The sequence below is a fragment of the Hylobates moloch genome, unplaced genomic scaffold, assembly GCF_009828535.3.
Source record: "Hylobates moloch isolate HMO894 unplaced genomic scaffold, HMol_V3 SCAFFOLD_8, whole genome shotgun sequence".
NCBI lineage: Eukaryota > Metazoa > Chordata > Mammalia > Primates > Hylobatidae > Hylobates > Hylobates moloch.
Genome location: NW_026652283.1, coordinates 1,182,801 through 1,203,084, shown reverse-complemented (window position 1 = coordinate 1,203,084; position 20,284 = coordinate 1,182,801). Strand labels below are relative to the sequence as shown.

Below are 20,284 nucleotides of genomic sequence, written 5' to 3'. Positions count from 1 at the left end.
AGAAGCCTCGCTGTGGCTTTTCCTTCGAATCACTAATGCGTACGTGCTCAATGCATAACTAGTCACTAAGAAAGAGAATGCCATTATCCTGATTGGCTTTAAAAAATCAGAATCTACTTCTGGAGCTGAGGAAATAGGGAATTACACATACTTGTGGTTGTATTAGAATGGGAAAGTAGAAAATTAAATGTTAAGGCTAAAGGGAGAAACTGAAGTTTAATGTATAAAATTAATTTTAAAAGTAGGTCTCAGATCTGCAGAGGCTGGGACTAGGGTTGGGAAGAGATTTGCTGTAAAGGGGCAAAAGGGAACTTTTGGGGATGAGGAAATGTTCCACATATGTTGATCATGGTGGCAGTCACGTAAGTGTATAGATTTGTCAAACAATCAGCCTAAAATGGGTGCATTTTATTGCATGTAAATTATACCTCAAAGTTGTTGAGGTCTTTTTAGGGGCTTCTGCGGACGTCTTATAGAGCCCCTCCTTCAAATCGCTGCTCATCTATCAATAACTTTATCAGACAGGTCTTTCTCGACTATCCCATAAATAATCACTCGGCTGAATTTCAAAACACACCACCCCCCCAAAATCTATATCCATTAAAATCCCGGTTCTTATATTCCCTCAAATCAGGAAATATAGTAAATCCACAATTCCTATTAATCTTTAGATCACACAATAATAGACTCTATTGTTCTTTGGATCACTGAAAATTTCTAACTTTGATAAACCAAAGGCAACCTTTGTTATCTAAATTATGTGAAAATCAGATGGCTGCCATTCTCTGAATCCAAGATTTGAATGGCATATTGAATCTAACAATCTCATATTAGAGTAAAATTGAGCATTTCTGCTGCAAACACTAAACTCTGTGAATCCATTAGTCATGGTATTAGAAAAAAGGTAACAAAACACATTAAAAAGCAAAATTATATGGCACAATACAATATACGGCACATGGGACAATGTTCCCAGTGTGGTGCCATAACATGGGCACATTCAGCCAAGAGGGACAGCACGAGTGAAAAAGCAGACAGCAAACAATCCTGTATCAGCCTCCGGTATGCTTTTAAGTACTTTATTTTATTATTTTATTTTATTTATTTTTTGAGACAGAGTCTCACTCTGTCACCCAGCCTGGAGTGCAATGGCGCAATCTCGGCTCACTGCAACCTCCACCTCCTGAGTTCAAGCGATTCTCCTGCCTCAGCCTCCCCAGTAGCTGGGACTACAGGTATGTGCCATCATGCCTGGCTAATTTTTGTGTTTTTAGTAGAGACGGGGTTTCACCATGTTGGCCAGGCTGGTCTCAAACTCCTGACCTCAGGTGATCCGCCTGCACCAGGCCTCTCAAAGTGCTGGGATTATAGATGTGAGCCACTGGGCCAGGCCACTCTAAGTATTTTAAACATTATACCAAAGAAAAGCCTATTCACTATTAATCTAAATAGAAACTCTAATATGCTCATTTTAGGAGAGAAATTCTCAGTTACATTCAGGGTTCCTGAGGCTAATCTAAATTTATCTATTTATCTAACGACTTTTCAAGCTCTGGTTTGTTTGTTTTTTTCTATACTATCCAGAACCATCAGATGATGACTTTTTTGAAATATTAACTTGTCTATGTTACAGTGCCCAGTTACTCCATCAAATATTAATCTAGATGGTGCTTGTGAAGGTAGTTTGCTGACATAATTAAAGCCTTTAATCAATTTAAGTAAAAAAGACTATCCTAGATAATCCCAACGGGCATAAACGAATCCTTTGGAAAGATTCTAAAACAGGGCTGAGGTTTCCCAGGAGAGAAAAGAAATTCTGCCCGTGAACCACAGCTTTGGCTTGTGCCTGCAACAGGTTCCATCCTGCTCATGATCTTCTCTTCCTGATAGCCTGCCACAGGGATTTCAGTCTTGTTTAGCCAGCCCCACGATTTTACAAGACTATTCTCTGCAATAAATCTCTTAATATATGTAGGCCTATATTAATATATATAAATACACGTATAAATCCCATAATATATGTATGCTCCTGTGTGTGTTTATATATGTGTATGTATATATGTATTTATCTATCTATATATGTGTGTGTGTATGTGTGTATATATATATATCCTACTAATTCTGCTTCTAACTGAATTCCAACTAATATGCACCACAGTATGGAATGTGAATTTAGAAGTACTACTTCTTAGATTTAATTGGGGAAAACATTTTATATTTATAGATGTATTAATGGGCTTATCCAATCCTCTTTTTAAAATTGCAGTGGGTCAAGAGAGTAGTACAACACTAAATCATCTTCTGAAAAGAACTACTATTTTCTGTAACAGCCAGCATGGGAAGGAACTATTCATTTATTTCTTTAGATCACAAAGAACAGGCCTGGGAATCCTTCATATTACAATCTGAACCATTTAATATTGGAGATCCTTTTATAAGAAGCAATATAAAATGCAAAGAATACCAAGGATTTTCTTGACTTCAATTATTGTAACAGTCTCCTTTTATTTTTGCACTTAGTGGGTTGCTGAACACCCTTAAGAAATTAATTCTACATGCTGAATCTACAGTGTGGCACTACAGTTACAATAGTTGAGGAACTATTTAAAGAGTAAAACAAAGACTAAAACAATCACAACTGGCAATATCAGAACTTTACCAGAACGAACACAGACTGATTTTATCAAAAAGCAGGGTACCTAAAGAGGTATAGTTCAACTTGACACATAATCAGCTGTTCTTTAATTCTGATCAAGCAAAATTCCAAACAAGCCCCAGCAGTAGCAAGAACAGCAGCAGCAATTCACTCTAGTATAAGACTGTAGCCTTATATAACACTCACTTTCCCAGGAAGTCCCGAACAAAACCCCCTGATGGTACAGGGACAGAAACCTGGCATGGAGGGTACAATGTGCACGAGACTGGCTTTCTGAGAAACAGCCATGGCCAAGGGGCAGAAGGAGCATACACATATAAACACACAGACACCAAAAACCCCAATGGAACAGGACCATGGTAAGAAAAAAAGAAAAATGAAGAAACTCAAATGATAAATTACAGGGAGCCAGACACACGAAAGGAAATAGTGGAATGGCAACATAAGAAGCAAATGATTAGTAAGAAACACAGCAGCCACACACATACAAATCAGTACTAAATCTGGGAACAAGAGGTATAATATAATCCCAACTGTCTTTGACAAAGAATGCACTGATTATCTCCTAAAATAAGCAGAGCTCAGTTTATAAAAATGGCATTCAAGGGCATAAGTGAACCCAAAATCTACCTTAGTTTGTAAGCAAGCCATAATACTAAATATAATCACTTCTACTTAAGACTTTGGGTCCAGATGGGGTAAAAGAATAAATCACCTAAGGGTAGGGAGCCTTCAAATAACAGTTGCCAGGAAGTCCAAAAAGCACATAACCAGCCTTGGTAGAACAGAAAGAAAATTGATTTGGAATTTACAAACCCCATTCTATTAGCTCTGGCTTAACCACTGGGTCACTTCAGCAATAACTTCTCTGGGTCTCGGTTTCCTCTTCCATAAAATGCCATGCTAGATCACTTTCACAAATTCTACGATTCTACTGTTTATTCAACATCTTAAACTATGTTACCAAGTAACAAACTACAAAGCTGGTAGCAAAAGCTGAGTTATGAAAGCTGTTTCCTTTTTTTTTTTTTCAGTAGCCAAGAAACTGTGTTAAATCCTAAAACAAAATTATAATGCTCTAGGGTCAGAGGACAGAACTGTACAGTGCTTTTTCCAACTTTTATAAGAGTTACATTCTGTGGAAAGAGTAGATCATTTACAACTCTTTCTCAAAATGTGAGAAATATAGTGGCTAATAAAAGTTGCTATCTGGTGTGCTCTGGATATCAAATACAGACTTAGTCCTATTTCTTACTCTCCTTCAGTTCACATGCATCTCCCAAAATCAATATTGGCGCCAAAATGAATCAAAAACGTTTTCAAGCAAGCTGCCTGGAATAGCAAGCAATAATTTCAAATGTAGATTTCTAATAAGAAATCAAACCATAAAATAAAACTTATTCAAGGAATTTCTTTTCTCAAATATATTTAGTGGGAAGTCACTAATCAATCAAAAGCACATTTTTATATCTGTGCAGTACTGCTGCAGATTTCAGGCCTCTCCAAAAGCAAAGAGAGGCATGTATTCACCTAAGTACGTAATGGGTGAGGGGGTATATACACGTGTGCATGTGTGTGTTGTGGGGAAGGCTGCAGTGCAAAAATGAAGACATAAAAAATGCACACAATCTAATCTTGAGGCTATGGTAACTTTAAAATTCTGACTTAAAGAATTTTATCCATACATCTTATCCAGAACTGAACAAAATGAGTAGAGCTAATACCAAAATAAGAGGAAATAAGTGAGCAGGTAGTCAGCCTGTGTTCTTTACACTTTCAGTACGGTGAAGGAGAACTGTGAAGGTTAGACTTTATGGTTTTGGTTTCTTGAAAATTAAAATTCTATGACTATAGAATAGGAAAAAATAATACCTTCAGAGGACAGTATCAAGTCTACCACTAACCCCAAAACTTTAAAACTTGGTAAAAAATTTATGGAAGTACTCTAATACTTCTCAGCCTTCAAGATCATAAAAAAAAAAAATTTATTCTTAAGGATCAGTCCCCAAAAGGCCAAGTAGATTAGTGACGCCATTCTGTCACTGTCAGTCTTTCTGGCTGTTCAGAATATAGGTAATTAACAAAGTTCTACTGGCAGAGTTGTTTCTGCACAGTTGTACATTTATGTTAAATATGTGGTGTAAAAGAAGAGGTCAAGAGGCACATGCTTGACCTTTAGCATAAAATAATAAGAAAACACACCAAAAAAATTCTAGGAGACCTGTCTGCCTAGATCTGTTCAAACACGGAATATTTTGAAGAATTCCAAGTCAGAGACAGCTTCATTAAAAACATATCCGTGGCTCCGAAATTGTCCTCAAAGTGTCTCTCCTCCTAATTTTGATCTAATGCACTGAAGTAACAGCTTGCTTTTCAACAATAAAAACTGTGAAAAGTCTAAAAATTTATAGCCCAACAGAGCACTAGCTCAACAACAAAGGTCTAAACCAGTGACAGAAGATTAACTCCTTTGCGTGAGGATCATTTGCTCATTATATAGAGAAATTAAAAAGTAGACATTTGTCCTCTCTTGATTTGCCAGTAAAAAAACTTTAATTTTAAATTAACGAATACTCTCTTTTTGCCAATGATGTTACAGCCCATAGCTTCCCAATTTGTTCCCACTCTGTGTTGCCTTTCAGCTACCACAACAAAGAACGTACACTGACCTAGAAAAAAGGCAGCTAATACAGTAATAGCAAGAATTCGAGAACCTAAATTCAGAGTCAGATATATTGAAAAAGTATGTCCCCAAAAGTATACTTTTAAAACCATACTTAAACCTTATGAGCCCCAATCAGCTTCACTTTCTTACCTTTCCAACTCAGCTATCTTCTTATCTTTGTCATTCTTCTCATTTTCCACCTCCTTCAAGATTTCTAAGAGTCGATCCACTTCTGCCTGGGCCTTGCTAGATTCATCTTTGTACCTGGTGATCTCTCTCTCCAAGTGCTGTATTCGGTCACTCATCTCTGGACTGGCTCTGGCTTCCAATGCTGCCTCATGTGCCTACAAAGAAAAGCATTTCAATCCTATCAGATACACACAGGTGGCAATGGGCAAATCATGTTCCAAATAATGATTTATATTCCAATTTAAGTACAGAATTATCAAATATCTTAACAGTTAGTTTGTAATTTATAAGGTTTTTATCTGCTTAAGTATGATATAGACAAATATTAGTAATAAATGGAGAATTATCTTAGGTTCCAAGTAGATTAGTTGTTTTAAATAATACATCTCTGAATATTATGAAATCAAAAACCATCATAAGCCAAAAGATGCTTCAGAGTTTAGTGAGACAAACTAACAAGTCATTGGACTGTTGCTACTGATCTCTCTAAGAGAATATCAAAAGGCAACACCAGGGGCTCACTGCTGATCGGATAGCCGGACCAGTGCAGAGACCTAATTCCCACTAGACCCTAACTTCCACTTCCATTTCCTACATGCTGCTTTACCTAACGTGTGAATCACATGGCCTTGGGCATCTAGAATCATACAGATACTGTGAGTGTGATGCCATAAAAATGTGAGTTAGGTTAAGAAAATAGCTGCTACCATCACACAGTTACCTCCCTCATGCAAGGATTAGAGAATTTACAAAATAATATGGGACAAACAAATGAATTCAGAAATCGAGAACCACACTTAAGGATGGGCTCAGTGGCTTGAGCCTGTAATCCCAGCACTATAGGAAGCCCAAGCAGGGGGATTGCTTGCGGCCATAAGTCGAAGACCAGCCTGGGCAACACAGCAAGGCCCCATTTCTATTGGAAAAAAAAAATTGTTTACGAAAAATTTTTTTAAAAGAACCACACTAAGATCTGAGAAAAAATTTTTATTCAGGATCCTGCAAAAGTCAACTAATATTGTTAATGCATTGTGGAATACAAAACAGTTTCAATAATTACAAACTAATTTTCAAGTCCTTAGCTGTCTTCTGGAGTCTCTAAAGCCAAGTATGTATAATGTGTTTAACGAGAAGACAAAAGCTAAGACGTTTTATTTTTTCTTATTCAATAGACAACAGAATATATTTAGTCCCTTAAAATGGTTTGAAAAAATATTAAAGGAGAAAATATATATTCTTAGGCAATATTTCAGAAAGCTCTGAAGCAAAGTACCTTGAGTAAGTGAGAAATGTTTATATAATTGTATTAAACGCTTGGTGAAAGTAACAGCTATACTTTTCAGATAAGTCCTTTCCCAAGTTGATTTGTTTAAGGCTTCACACGTGTAGATAAAAATCTTTTATCTCTCTTAAATATAGGCTTCCCTAACCCTTAACCTTGATACACATATGAAGTATATTTTAAGAAACAAAAACCATATAAGTTTGGAAGGTAGGAAGAGAGCACTGTTCTGCACTGAATGTTGTCAATGTCTAAAACCAGTTGTTTCACGAGGTTTCCCAGTTTTTGAGTTGTTAATTGTAGGAGGGAAATTCCTGTAGCAGTCAATCCTTCATGGGCAGGAGAAGGCTATAAATATATCTAACAGAAAAGAAGAGAGGGAAGAAGAGTATAAGGAGTACCAAGATCAGGAGATACTTCAATAGAAAGCTGATCATATTACACATAAAGAGAGGGGACAACAAAGGGGAAGAGACTGAAGATGCAAACAAAAGCAGAAGTAACTGAGAAAATTCTTAGTATCCACAAAAAAAGGTGATGAAATAGGCAATAGGAGGCAGCTTGATGTAGGGGCACAAAAGATGATCATGTAAACAAACGCGAAGGCCAGCTGCCATTTAATGTCACTGAGATAATTCTGATTTCTAATAATGTATTATAAATTATTTATTATAACTCCACAAATTTAAATGTAACTACCGCATATCCGCACTCTGGGCCTTCATACATGCTGGTGAGTCCTTACTTTGAGGTCTCAGCTTAGAAAGTGTCACTTTTGTTAGAAGGTTCTCCATGACCTTGACCTAAGTTAGTTCTCCTTGATATAAGCTTCCCTCACACCATGTGATTGACGACAATTACCTTGTTAAGTGTCTATCTTCCTGATAGAGGCTATAAATTATATGAGTCAAGGGACGGTCTGTCTTGTCCACCACTATATACCCTCAGTGCACAGTGTGGTAACTGACAGAGTAAAAACTCAATTATTTGTAGAAAAAATGAATATGCAAAAGCAGTGGGCTAGTTTCCATTTGATTTAAAACAGCCCATAGGCCTAAACGGTGGGAAAAGAAAAATGATTGGGAAGAAGAGAAATTATCAGTAATTAAATATAAGTGCAAGATTAAATGTAGCCGGAATATTATTAAGAATATCAAATGAGGCCAGGTGCAGTGGTTCACGCCTCTAATCCCAGCACTTTGGGAGGCTAAGCTGGGAGAATTCCTTGCCCAGGAGTTCAAGACCTGCCAGGGAAACATAATGGGACCTCGCCTCTACAAAAAAATAATAAAATAATAACAATAAAGATAATAAAAGAATACTAAATGACAATCTTTAAAGACAAAATAAATCAAGCTAGGAAAAAAAAAATCAAAGATACTATAAACCTTCCCTTCCCTTATGACAACAAATTCTGTATCAGCGTAGTTTATATCTAAACTCTTGCTGAGTTAATTTGTACTTTAAAATAAAATTCTAAGAATTTTAAACCATCTTAAAGACCTTTACAACTTTATACATTATAATACAAGTGCAGTGAGTGGCTCACACTTGTCACCCCATCACATTGGGAGGCCGAGGTGGGTGGTCACCTGAGGCCAGGAGTTTAAGACCAACCTGGCCAACATGGCAAAACCCCATCTCCACTAAAAAGTACAAAAATTAGCCAGGGGTGGTGGTGCACACCTGTAATCCCAGCTACTTGGGAGGCTGTGGCACGAGAATTGCTTGGAACCCAGGAGGTGGAGGCTGCAGTGAGTCGAGATTGTGCCACTGCGCTCCAGCCTGGGCAACAGAGTGAGACTGTCACAAAAAAATAAATAAATATAAAATGGATTTCTAAATTGTGGAATATGACATTAATTCAAGATGTTAAGCATTTCTTCTGTCCGTAGAGTCACTTATCATGGTATCAATATGAAAGGTATTTTCTGGATGAAGGTGTTTAATTTCATGCCTTCATTTTCTTCTCTCCCTGCTTACCCATTAAGTTCTAACTATACGTTAACCTATGCTTTAAAAATGCAGATATTCTCTACACCTTGCTTTTAGAATGTGAAAAGGTTAAGAACATTCAGAAGCAAAAGCTGCAAACTTTAGTGAAATAACAGTATTTGTATAAAATATCACCTTTGGACAAGAGAAACACATAACAGTGAATAATCTCCTTAAAATACTGAGTTAAAGGTTAAGCTCTCCATCCACAGGCCTTGCTCTACTGAAAAACACCTACCTTTAACATTAGTAAAACCTCAGTACTCATACGCTGGAGGCAAAGATTTTGTTCTTTTGTATTTCATACATGTCACAGTAAAACACGTAAGATTACAAAACCATGCAGATAATCATATTCCCACAGAAATCAACATTTTCACCACATAACCTATTTAATGAGAAAGTAAAGACTAAGACAAGTTTTTTTCCTTATTCAATAAACAACAAAACATATTTAGTCCCTTAAAATGGTTTTAAAAAATATTAAAGGGGCAAACATACATACTTAGGAAAGCTCTGATTCAAAGTACCTTGAGTAAAAGAGAAAGGTTTATGTGAATTTTGTTAAATGCTTTGTGGAAGCAACAGAGGTACCTTCAAGATTAAGTCCTCTACCAATTTCTTTTGTTTCAGGTTTCATCAGTTGTCAAAATTCAGTGACTAAGCACGGCCTTTACAAAAGGCTCTATTGGCAGATACATATTTTAATGTGTTAGCAAAACTGTACCCTAACCTGGTGTGGCTAAAAGCCACAACATGGTGGAAATAAAAACAAAGAGAAGCAGTCCTGAATGAATTAACTCACTAGGAACAAAACAAGGTAAAAGCAGCCGAAATGCAAACACTTTCCAAAGTCTGAGGAAAAATTTTGGTCTTACAGAAGCCTTTCTATTTTGTAGTCACCTCAATATACTTCAGAGAGAAATTATTTGAAAAAACAACAACAACAAAAAAACCTAGAGTTCCTATTTCGGGAAGGGAGAGATGAGAAGGTTAAGTATATTCATTTATCTATAGGGTGATAAAAATGTCAGTCACACAAAAGCCAGAAAAAAACTACCAACTGGGACTTTATGGCAACACTTGGCTAGGTCACTCACTGGCTTGGATGAGCGCCTCCACACTATTCCAGGATGCTAAAGACAGAAGCACCAGGGAGAAAAGAAGAAAGAAAAGTAAAGAAAATGGTTTTAAGAATAGGATAATCAAGGGAAAGAAAATTAACGGTTTAAAAAAATGGTGAAAAAAAAAGCAATTAAAAAAATCAGAGTACAGAAAAAATATTTCACTCTACAAGGAAAAAAAAAAGAATTAAGCATTTTTAAAATTCTGGTAACTCAAGGCTGAGCACAGTGGCCTTCCTCCCAGCAGTTTGGGAGGCCGTCGCAGAAGGATCTCTTGAGGCAGGGGTTTGAGACCAGCCTAGGCAACATGGCAAGACCCCTCTATTTAAAAAAAAAACAAAAGGCCGGGCGTGGTGGCTCACGCCTGTAATCCCAGCACTTTGGGAGGCTGAGGCGGGTGGATCATGAGGTCAGGAGTTCAAGACCAGCCTGGTCAAAATAGTGAAACCCCATCTCTACTAAAAATACAAAAATTAGCCAGGTGCAGTGGCATGCACCTGTAAATCCAGCTACTCTGGAGGCTGAGGCAGGAGAATCACCTGAGCCCGGGAGGCGGAGGTTGCAGTGAACTGAGATTGCACCACTGCACTCCAACCTGGGCGACAGAGTGAGACTCCATCTCAAAATTAACTTAGCCAGGTGTTGTGGCATGGGTCTGTAGTCCCAGCTCTTCGAGAGGATGAGGCAGGAAGATCACTTAAACCTAGAAATTTGAAGTCACAGTAAACTATGATTACGCCACCACACTCCAGCCTGGACGACAGAGCAAGACCCTGTCTCTAAAAAACAAAGAAAAAAAGACAAAAAAATCTGATGTCTCAAAAGTTGTGTTTCAATCCTTTACTTAATAAATTCTGAGGATATTATCTCATGCTCAAGACATGGAATGCCAATATTCAGGTACAGGACATAAATTCTTAAGCTACAAATAGGTCAAAAATGACTTCAATTATTATTACCTCAAGACCAGTCATTTCCTACTCCAAACAAAACAGAGAAGAAATCTACTTCAAAAATTTCAATGATAGGACAGGCTTTTGAATAAATGTAAATTAGAACACTAATAATATACCAGTAATAGATTCCAAGAAGAAAATATGCCAAATAGTCCCTCATGTAAATCTACACACAAGCTATAAACCAAAAAATAGACCCTAATGTAGAAGGTGAAGATAACAAAATTCTAGGACCAATAAGTTGCTAAGAAAAACTAAAAATATAACAAATAAAAAAAACTTTCTGACAATATGTGCCCTGTCTTTAAAAAAAATGCTAGGAAATTAACATTCTCCAAAATGAGATAAAATCTGAAACAGGATATTTAACAATTGTTCTGAGTCTCAGATCTTACTACATATGTTAAATTAGAAAATATGCTCTCACTTATTCTCTTTTTTTTTTCTTTTTTTTGTGAGATGGAGTCTTGCTCTGTCACTCAGGCTGGAGTGCAGTGGCACAATCTTGGCTCAATGCAAACTCCGCCTCCAGGGTTCAAGTGATTCTCCTGCCTCGGCCTCCTGAGTAGCTGGGATTACAGGCCTGCGCCACCGCACTTGGCTGATTTTTTTGTGTTTTTAGTAGAGACGGGGTTTCGCCATGTTGGTCAAGCTGGTCTCGAACTCCTGACTTCGTGATCTGCCTGCCTCCGCCTCCCAAAGTGCTGGGATTATAGGCGTGAGCCGCCGTTTTTTCTTTTTTTAAGAGATGGGGTCTCACTCTGTGGCACAGGCTGATGTCCAACTCCTGACATCAAGTAATCCTCCCACCTCAACCTCCCAAGTAGCTGGAATTACAGGCACAAGTTACGGCACCCGGCAGAAGTCTGATTCTAATGGAAGGAAAATATCAGGTAACTGAGATTTTTACACTGTGGTCTCATATTTTACCTACAAGGGAGTTGCATATTTTAATCTTTCTCTGAACTGTCAATTTTCGAAGATGTGGGGATTATCTTGAATAAAATAAAGTAGGATAAGAATGCTAAGATAATTAATTCAGGTATACATGGTATTTTAAAGTTTGGGGGATTATTACTCCATTGGTAAATTATTCCATATAAACATGCCAAGGTTATCTACTATGCTCTTATTTAAAGCAAAGCAAAAAAATGTGAAAATTTTTCTTTAACCTTTTTCAATTGTGATTCCATTTTCAGACACTCCTCCTTCTTCTGCTCCAAAGCAATCTCTAGTGTCTTAAGCCGTGAGTCCTTTTTCAGTCCTGAGGATGCCAGGGAAGAAGCATGCTCTTTCAGATCCAAAAGTGAAGCCTAAAAGAAGGAACACACATCTAGAATAAATAATTATAAACAAAAGAGAGATTTAAAATTTTAAATTTATCGTGGTAGCTGTAATTTCCTTTCCATTACCAAATGCTGACATATCTCCATTTCAAGGAAATTCATTCATGAAATATAAAACAATATTAGCTCTAGCCTTCAACTCTTAACAAATAAGATGGATTCTCAAGAAATACCCATTGAACAGTGATGTAAAGAGTTCTGTCAATACATAATAAACCAAAGTAGATGAAGCTTTGTGAATGTAAGTAGTCAAACATCCGTAGCTACATTAATTTAAACAGAAAACATTTTTCGGCCAGATACCTGTAAACCCAGCATTTTGGGAGGCTGAGACGGGGGATCACTTGAGGCCAGGAATTCAAGACCAGCCTGGGCAACATAGCAAGACCCTGTCTTCACACAAAAAAATTTTTAACTTAGTTGGACAGGGTAGTGCACACGTATAGTCCTAGCTACATGGAAGACTGAAATAGGAAGATCCCTTGGGCCCAGGAGTTCAAGACTGCAGTGAGCTATGGTAATGCCACTGCACTCCAGCCTGGGGAACAGAGTGAGACACTGTCTCTTCAAAGAAAAAAAAAAATCACATTTTTCCCTATTAAAAGAAAAATTCTACTAGGAATTTAAACTTCCATAACATTTCCTAAAGATATTAGAAAGAAAATCCACAGAAAGATGCTAAAGCTCACGCATTATCATCATCTGATTACACAGCATGAGGCATCTTTGCTATTTAGCTCATATTAACAGGATTCTCCAAAAACAAGATCAAAGTATATTAAGTCACCTAATTTAATAGCTGTTGTGTTCTTTGATAGTTGCTATACATAAAATTTCCTCCTTTTGCATATTCCTTTTATCTGTCAACTTTCTTATCTTTAGCATACTATTTCTCCAAATGTATCTGAGCTTCGGTTATTTTAGGTCTATAAAAATATTAGTAAGTAAAAAACCAAAATAAAACATAGTGAGTAACACTTAGAAAATGAATGAACCAATCCACTATGTCTCCGCAAAGCTTTCTGAAACATTCCTTAAGGTACTCACAAAAGCCTGCTAAAAGAATATTAAGAAAATCTTCCATCGAGTACTTTTTTACATGCATTATGTAAACACCAACAACATACAGACACATGCAATGATTAAGCAAACAAACTAATTCCATTTTGGGGAGCTTAACCTCTTTCTCTGAAAGGTCGCCTTGCAATAGGCTGACTTTTTCCTTCAAGTCTTTAAGATCTTTTTTGTAGTTATCAATTTCCTCTTGCTTCTCTCGCTCATCTCTGTCCCTCTGCTCCTTTAAGCGTTCAATTGTCCGCTCCTGATGAGAGAATATATCAACATGTGAAGAAATTCCCTTTTGCACTTATATGACTGTAATTCTGCTTTTAGCAGAATTTCAAACTTCTATATTCAAAAGACAATGGTAAGTTTTTAAAGAATCCACTTTTTTTTTTTTTTTGAGACAGAGTTTCACTCTTGTTGCCTAGGCTGGAGTGTAATGGCACGATCTTGGCTCACCACGACCTCTGCCTCTTGGGTTCAAGCGATTCTCCTGCCTCAGCCTCCCAAGTAGCATGCCACCACGCCTGGCTAATTTTGTATTTTTAGTAGAGACAGGGTTTCTCCATGTTGGTCAGGCTGGTCTTGAACTCCCGACCTCAGGTGATCCACCCGCCTCGGCCTCCCAAAGTGCTGGGATTACAGGTGTGAGCCATTGTGTCTGGCCAGAATACACTTTTTAAATAATTCATCCTTCTTATTCATCTTGCCATAACAAGGATGTAGGTTTATTCATTTGAATCCCAAGGTTTCTTTTCTTATAATCTCAACTAGTATTTGATATCACTAAAGTATTCTTTTGGAATATTTCCGTTTATTCAATTTCCAGGTAACTAAAAGCTTATATATACACCCTAAGGACAATAACTAACAAATATTTCTTCTCTATATATTATTCACATGTTGCCCACAAGGCAATGGAAACAACTCACAACTCACACACCAAAAAAGGGGGGAATGGGAAAGATTTTGATATATTGAGCTTCAAATATAAAGGAAGGTAAAGAAAAGAGAAATCATCAAAACTTTCTGTCAACAGATACTCAAGAAGTTTGAAGATCAGAGCAATTTGGCCAGGTGCAGGGGCTCATGCCTGTAATCTCAACACTTTGGGAGGCCGAGGTGGGTGGATCACTTGAAGTCAGGAGTTCAAAACCAGTCTGGCCAACATGGCAAAACCCTGTCTCTACAAAAAATACAAAAAATTAGTTGGGCACGGTGGCTCATGCTTGTAATCCCAGCTACTCAGGAGGCTGAGGCAGGAGAATCGCTTGAAACTGGGAGGTGGAATTTGCAGTGAGACAAGATCCCGCCACCGCACTCCAGCCTGGGCATAGAGTGAGACTCCATCTTAAAAAAATGTTTCCCTTCACACTACGTATGTCAGCAATAGCATACAGCAGCTCTTTTCCCTTGCACCCACAGGGATTTCTTTTGTATTCTATATCCAGTCTTAGATTAATGAGAAAGCAGAAAACGTGTGGAGGGTCGGGGCCAGTCACTCACTTTCTCTGCAAGGGCCTCCTCCAAAGTTGTCAAGGCAGTGTCAGTGTTGGTGGTGTCAGCCTGCAAGGATTTGACCCGTTCTTTCAAGCTGCTCATCTGCTTTTCCTTGTCTCTAAGCTGCTCTTGAAGATTTTCAATCTAAATGTACACAAATATTTAAAGGAAAAGAGAGGACGTTTATAAAAAAACAATAGCACAATCAAAATCATTCCAATTTGAAAACAGCTCAGGGTTGTCTGTGTGTGTGCATTCTGTAGAAATCATTTAATCCTAAGGGTTTCAAAATTACGTGCAAAACCTTAAATTTGTAGGCAAATTAAATTTGTAGGAATTTGTAGGCAAAACAAAAAAAAGGTACACACGTGTATGGCGCGCGCGCACGCGCGCGCGCGCACACACACACACACACACACACACACACACACACACACACACGCAAATCCCTAACAAAATAAGAAAAGTATTCAGCAGAAAAGATCCAGTATAGATATGGCCATGTAGAGAGGAAAGCCATGAGGACTAGGATTACTTCTAAAATGACATTGTAAATGCCAAGAGGGATTTCTTCACAAGGAATAAAGGGAGGACAGAGAACAGAGCAGCTAAACAGTGAGAAAGGCAAATCAGCTATATAAAGAAAAGGCTGTTCTTAAAGGCTAGTGTTATGTTAGTTTTATACCATCTTTTATCTAAGCAGCAAACATCTTCTTAGCCATTCGTTCATACATACTTATATGCATTCATTTACTTATATCATCTTTTATCTAAGCAGCAAACATTTTTGTGGCCATTCATTCATATACGCTTATATGCATTCATTTACTCAAAAAACATTTGTTGAATTCTGTATTACACGCCAGACACTATGGATATAAAGAAAAATGAATAGACTCATTTTTATTCTACTATGAGATAGTAAGAAAATGCATCATTATACAGCTGAAGCCAAGCTATAAAACAGCTTGTGTGCCAACCTAAGGAGCACAGATTTTATTCCAGAGAGATGGAAGCCATTACAGATTTTTAAGCACAGAAATGGTCTGGCCAGTTCTGTACTTTAAATAAGTAACAGTGCCAGTGTTGGCAGTGTCAGCATGCAAGGATCTGACCCATTCTTTCAATGAAATTTTAAGAGGACTCGCATATCGACATGGAAAACCATTAGAGTTTGTATCAGTTCAGGTAAGATTATGGGGACTCAACATACTGTGAGATAACACTGTGGAAATAGCATGTTATCACTCAAGTACAACAAGCAGCATGTTATCACTCAAGTACAAGGAGACTCAAGTACAGTAAAAAATTATTATTCAAGTATAATAAAAAAATCAAGCAAACTATGAGGAAATTCTGAGGAGCTATCCTTAATAAGCTAAAGGAAAATTATAAATAAACCAACTACTCACAAAGTTCATTCATTCACTATATACACACGAGTTCAAATTCCACCACAGATCAGGCACTTTTCCAGTTGCTGAGGAAACAGAGTAATGAAAACAGACCAAATCCCTGCCTTCATGGAGCTTACATTCTAGTAAGGTAGACAAATAAATGATGGAGGGAGGGAATGAGTGATTGAACAAATGAATGAATCAATATAGCATAGGGCAGAGATAAGTTCTATGGAGAAAAATGAAGCAGGAGAATATAATCACCATCTCCTCTTGAGCTGACACTAAAACTACCTGATTTTTCTACATGGTTTTCAAAATGCAAGATAAACATTATCTCCTCTAGGAATAGTTTGTTGCCCTCACCCCCACGAGAAGAACCTGATCATTGTCTGTACCCCATTAATGACACATATACATGTATATATTACGTATAAATACACACTCCTCCATTCTTCCATGTATCTATATATTGATCACACATCTCCATTCCTCCATCTATCAATCATTATAGCACTGATTAGTGTATGTAACCATATGTAATTTGTTTTATACATGTCTCCACAAGTAGACATGGATCCTGCCCCTCCACCTGTTTTGTACCTTCCTATACAGTACACCTCAGATCATAGTAAACATTAATCAATAAATGAATAAAATATAAGTTTGGACTTCCATAAACTATGTTCAGGGATTCACAAAAACTCCTGCCAATAACGGAATTACAAAACAATCCTGGATCCAATTGTCAGGTAGTTTCTTACATTAATAAATTTAGTACAAGCTCTTTAAGGTACCTCTCTAGAGTCAAGAAGAACTCAACAGGCAGAACAAAAAAGCTAAGAAAGAGATTTGGTAAGTTTAGAATAGGGCACGTGAATATGCTGAAGCTTACATTTCCACTTGTTAACAAAGAGATAATCATATGGGTGAACCACGGAATTGCCCAGTAAGAGACCAAAGCCCATTGTAAGAATTGAGTTCATCCGAGATGGAAAGCATTAGTCTTCCCTTGATTTAATCAGACACTACTATTGAAATCTCATATGGATCAACACTTAGGTAAACTCATAACCATTAAAGAGAATTTTGCCACTCAAAAATTCAGTACTCCATACACGGGTATATCTTGATTTCTTATGCTTTGCTTTATTGCTCTTCACAGATACTGGTTTTTTACTTACTGAAGGTTTGTGGGGACCCTGCATCGAGCAAGTCTATCAGCACTACTTTTCAAGAGCATTCTAACTTGGTGTCTCTGTCACATTTTGGTAATTCTTGCAATATTTCTTTTTCATTATTATTGTATCTATTATGGTGATCTGTGATCAGTGATCTTTGATGATACTATTGTAATTTATTTGGGGTGTCATGAACTCTGCCCGTATGAGATGGTGAACTTAAGAAATGTTGCACGTGTTCTGACTGTTCCACTGATCAATCATTCCCTCTTCTCTCCCTGTGTGTCAGCCTTCCTATTCCTTGAAACCCAACTACAATGAAATTAGGCCAATTCATAAGCCAACAATGGCCTCCAAATAGTCAAGTAGAAGGAAAAGTCACACATCTCTCACTTTTACTCAAAATTTAGAAATGATTAAGTCAAATGCTACGTGCAGAGTTTGAAAAGTAAAAAAGATTAAGCTTAGTGAAGAAGGCATGTCAAAAGCCAAGACAGGCTGAAAGCTAGGCCTCTGGAACCAAACAGTCAGGTTATTGAAGGAAATCAAAAGTGCCACTCCAGTGAACACACAAAAAAGAAATCAACCTTATTGCTGATACGGAAAAAGTGTACTGGTTTGGATACAGGATCAAACCAGCCACAGCATGCCTCAAGCCAAAGCCTAATCCAGGGCAAGGCCCTAACTCTCTTCATTTCAATGAAGATTGAGAGAGGTGAAGAAGCTAAAGGAGAAAAGTTTCAAGCTAGCAGAGGTTGGTTCATGAGGTTTAAGGAAAGAAGCCGTCTCCATAATATAAAAGTGTAAAGTAAAGCAGCAAGTGCTGATGGAGAAGCTGCAGCATGTTATCCAGGTCTAGCTAAGACAATCAATGAAGATGGCTACAACAAACAATGAATTTTCAATGTATTTGGTTGGTGCAAAAGTAATGGTAGTTTTGCCATTGAAGTTACTTCTGCACCAATCTAATAGATGAAGCAGCCTTTTATTGGCAAAAGATGCCATCTAGAACTTTCATAGCTAGAGAGGATAAGTCAATGTCTGGCCTCAAAGCTTCAAACATTAGCCAGGTGTGGTGGCCCATGCCTGTAATCCCAGCTATTCAGGAGGCTGAGACGGGAGAACTGCTTGAACCCGAAAGGCAGAGGTTGCAGTGAGCCAAGTTCATGCCACTGCACTCCAGCCTGGGCAACGAAGCGAGACTCTGTCTCAAAAAGAAAAAAAAAAACAAAAAACAACAAAAAAAACAAAGCTTCAAAGAAGAGGATGACTGTCTTGTTAGGGGATAATGCAGTTGGTGACTGAAAGTTGAGGCCAGTGTTCATTTATCATTCTGAAAATCCTAGGGCCCGTAAGAATTATGGTAAATCTACTCTGCCTATGCTTTATAAATGGAACAATGAAGCCTCGATCACAACCCATCTGTTTACAACATGGTGTACTTGGCGTATTAAACCCAATGTGGAGACCTACTGCTCAGAAAAAAAGATTCCTTTCAAAATATTACTGCTCACTGACAATGCATCTGGTCACCCTAGAGCTCTGATAGAGAGGTACAAGGAGATTCATGTTTTTCTTATGCCTGCTAATACAACATTCATTCTGCACCTCATGGATCAAGGAGTCATTTTGATTTCTAGTCTTACTGGTTAAGAAATACATTTTGTAAGGCCATAGTTGGTGATTCCTCTGATGGATCTGGGCAAAGTAAATTGAAAACTTTTTGGTAAGGATTCACCATTCCTGATGTCATTAAGAACATTTGTGATTCACAAGAGGAGGTCAAAATATCAACATTAACAGGAGATTGGAAGAAGTTGATTCCAATCCTCATGGATAACTTTGACAGGCTCAAGACTTCAGTAGAAGTAGTCACTAAAGATGTGGAAATAGCAAGAGAACCAGAACTAGAAGGGGAGCCTGATGCTGTGACTGAACTGCTGCAACTTCATGATAAAATTTGAACAGATGGGCTGGGCGCAGTGGCTCACACCTGTAATCCCAGCACTTTGGGAGGCCAAGGCAGGCAGATCACTTGAGGTCAGGAGTTCAAGACCAGCCTGGCCAACATGGAGAAATGCCGTCTCTACTGACAATACAAAAAGTTAGCCAGGCGTGGTGGTAGGCGCCTGTAACTCCAGCTACTCGGGAGGCTCAGGCAGAAGAATCACTTGAACCCGGGAGGCAGAGGTTGCAGTGAACCAAGATCATGCCATTGCACTCCAGACCAGGCAACAACAGCAAAACTCTGTCTCAAAAAAAAAAAAAAAAAAAAAAAAAAAATTTGAACAGATGTGGAGCTGCTCCTTCTGAATGAGTAATAAGAGTATAAGAGTGGTTCTTTTTTTTTTTTTTTGGAGACAGAATCTACTCTTGGTGAAGAGGCTGTGAACATTACTGAAATGACAACAAAATATGTAGAATATTAATAAACTTAGTTGATAAAGCAGTGCCAAGGGTTGAGAGGATTGACTCTAATTTTGAAAGAAATTCTACTGTGGGTAGAGGCCAGAAGCAATGTGGGGGCTGGACGTGGTGGCTCACTCCTGTAGTCCCAGTACTCTGGGAGGCCGGGGTGGGTTGATCACTTGAGGCTAGGAGTTCGAGACCAGCCTGGCCAACATGGCGAAACATATGAAAAATACAACTGACAAACCAACCAACCAACCAACCAAGTGACAACAAAACAGGTCTACCCTGGAGTCATACTCTAATTTTTTCTATTTTCCTCCCTTTCTGATCCTTTATCCCACTTTCTTTTTCTTCCTCTTCCTTCTCCTTTGTCAAATAGAGGATTGAGTTATTATCATTGATCCATACAAAGTCCCTCTCTCATTTATTTTCTTTAATTCCCACCCCCCATTTCTATTCCCCATCTTCCCATGTGCCACCTTCCTAATATGTTTGATATGCATCTTTTTGTTTGTATGT

At 37.9% G+C, this 20,284-nt stretch overlaps 1 protein-coding gene across 10 annotated transcripts in view; it reads right to left on the bottom strand.

The window, feature by feature from the left end:
• The window catches only part of ERC1 (ELKS/RAB6-interacting/CAST family member 1), a 481,205-nt gene that overhangs the window by 286,369 nt on the left and 174,552 nt on the right, over positions 1-20,284 (bottom strand). For all 10 annotated transcript variants that reach the window (XR_009214662.1, XR_009214663.1, XM_058443362.1 and 7 more), the window contains 4 exons: positions 14,782-14,919; positions 13,394-13,534; positions 12,040-12,180; positions 5,472-5,665 (listed from right to left, as the gene is read on the bottom strand). Coding sequence is in view for 8 of the 10 variants with exons in the window: in XM_058443362.1 (XP_058299345.1) it covers positions 5,472-5,665; positions 12,040-12,180; positions 13,394-13,534; positions 14,782-14,919 (614 nt within the window). In the remaining 2 variants the exon portion in view is untranslated. The remainder of the gene's footprint in view (positions 1-5,471; positions 5,666-12,039; positions 12,181-13,393; positions 13,535-14,781; positions 14,920-20,284) is intronic.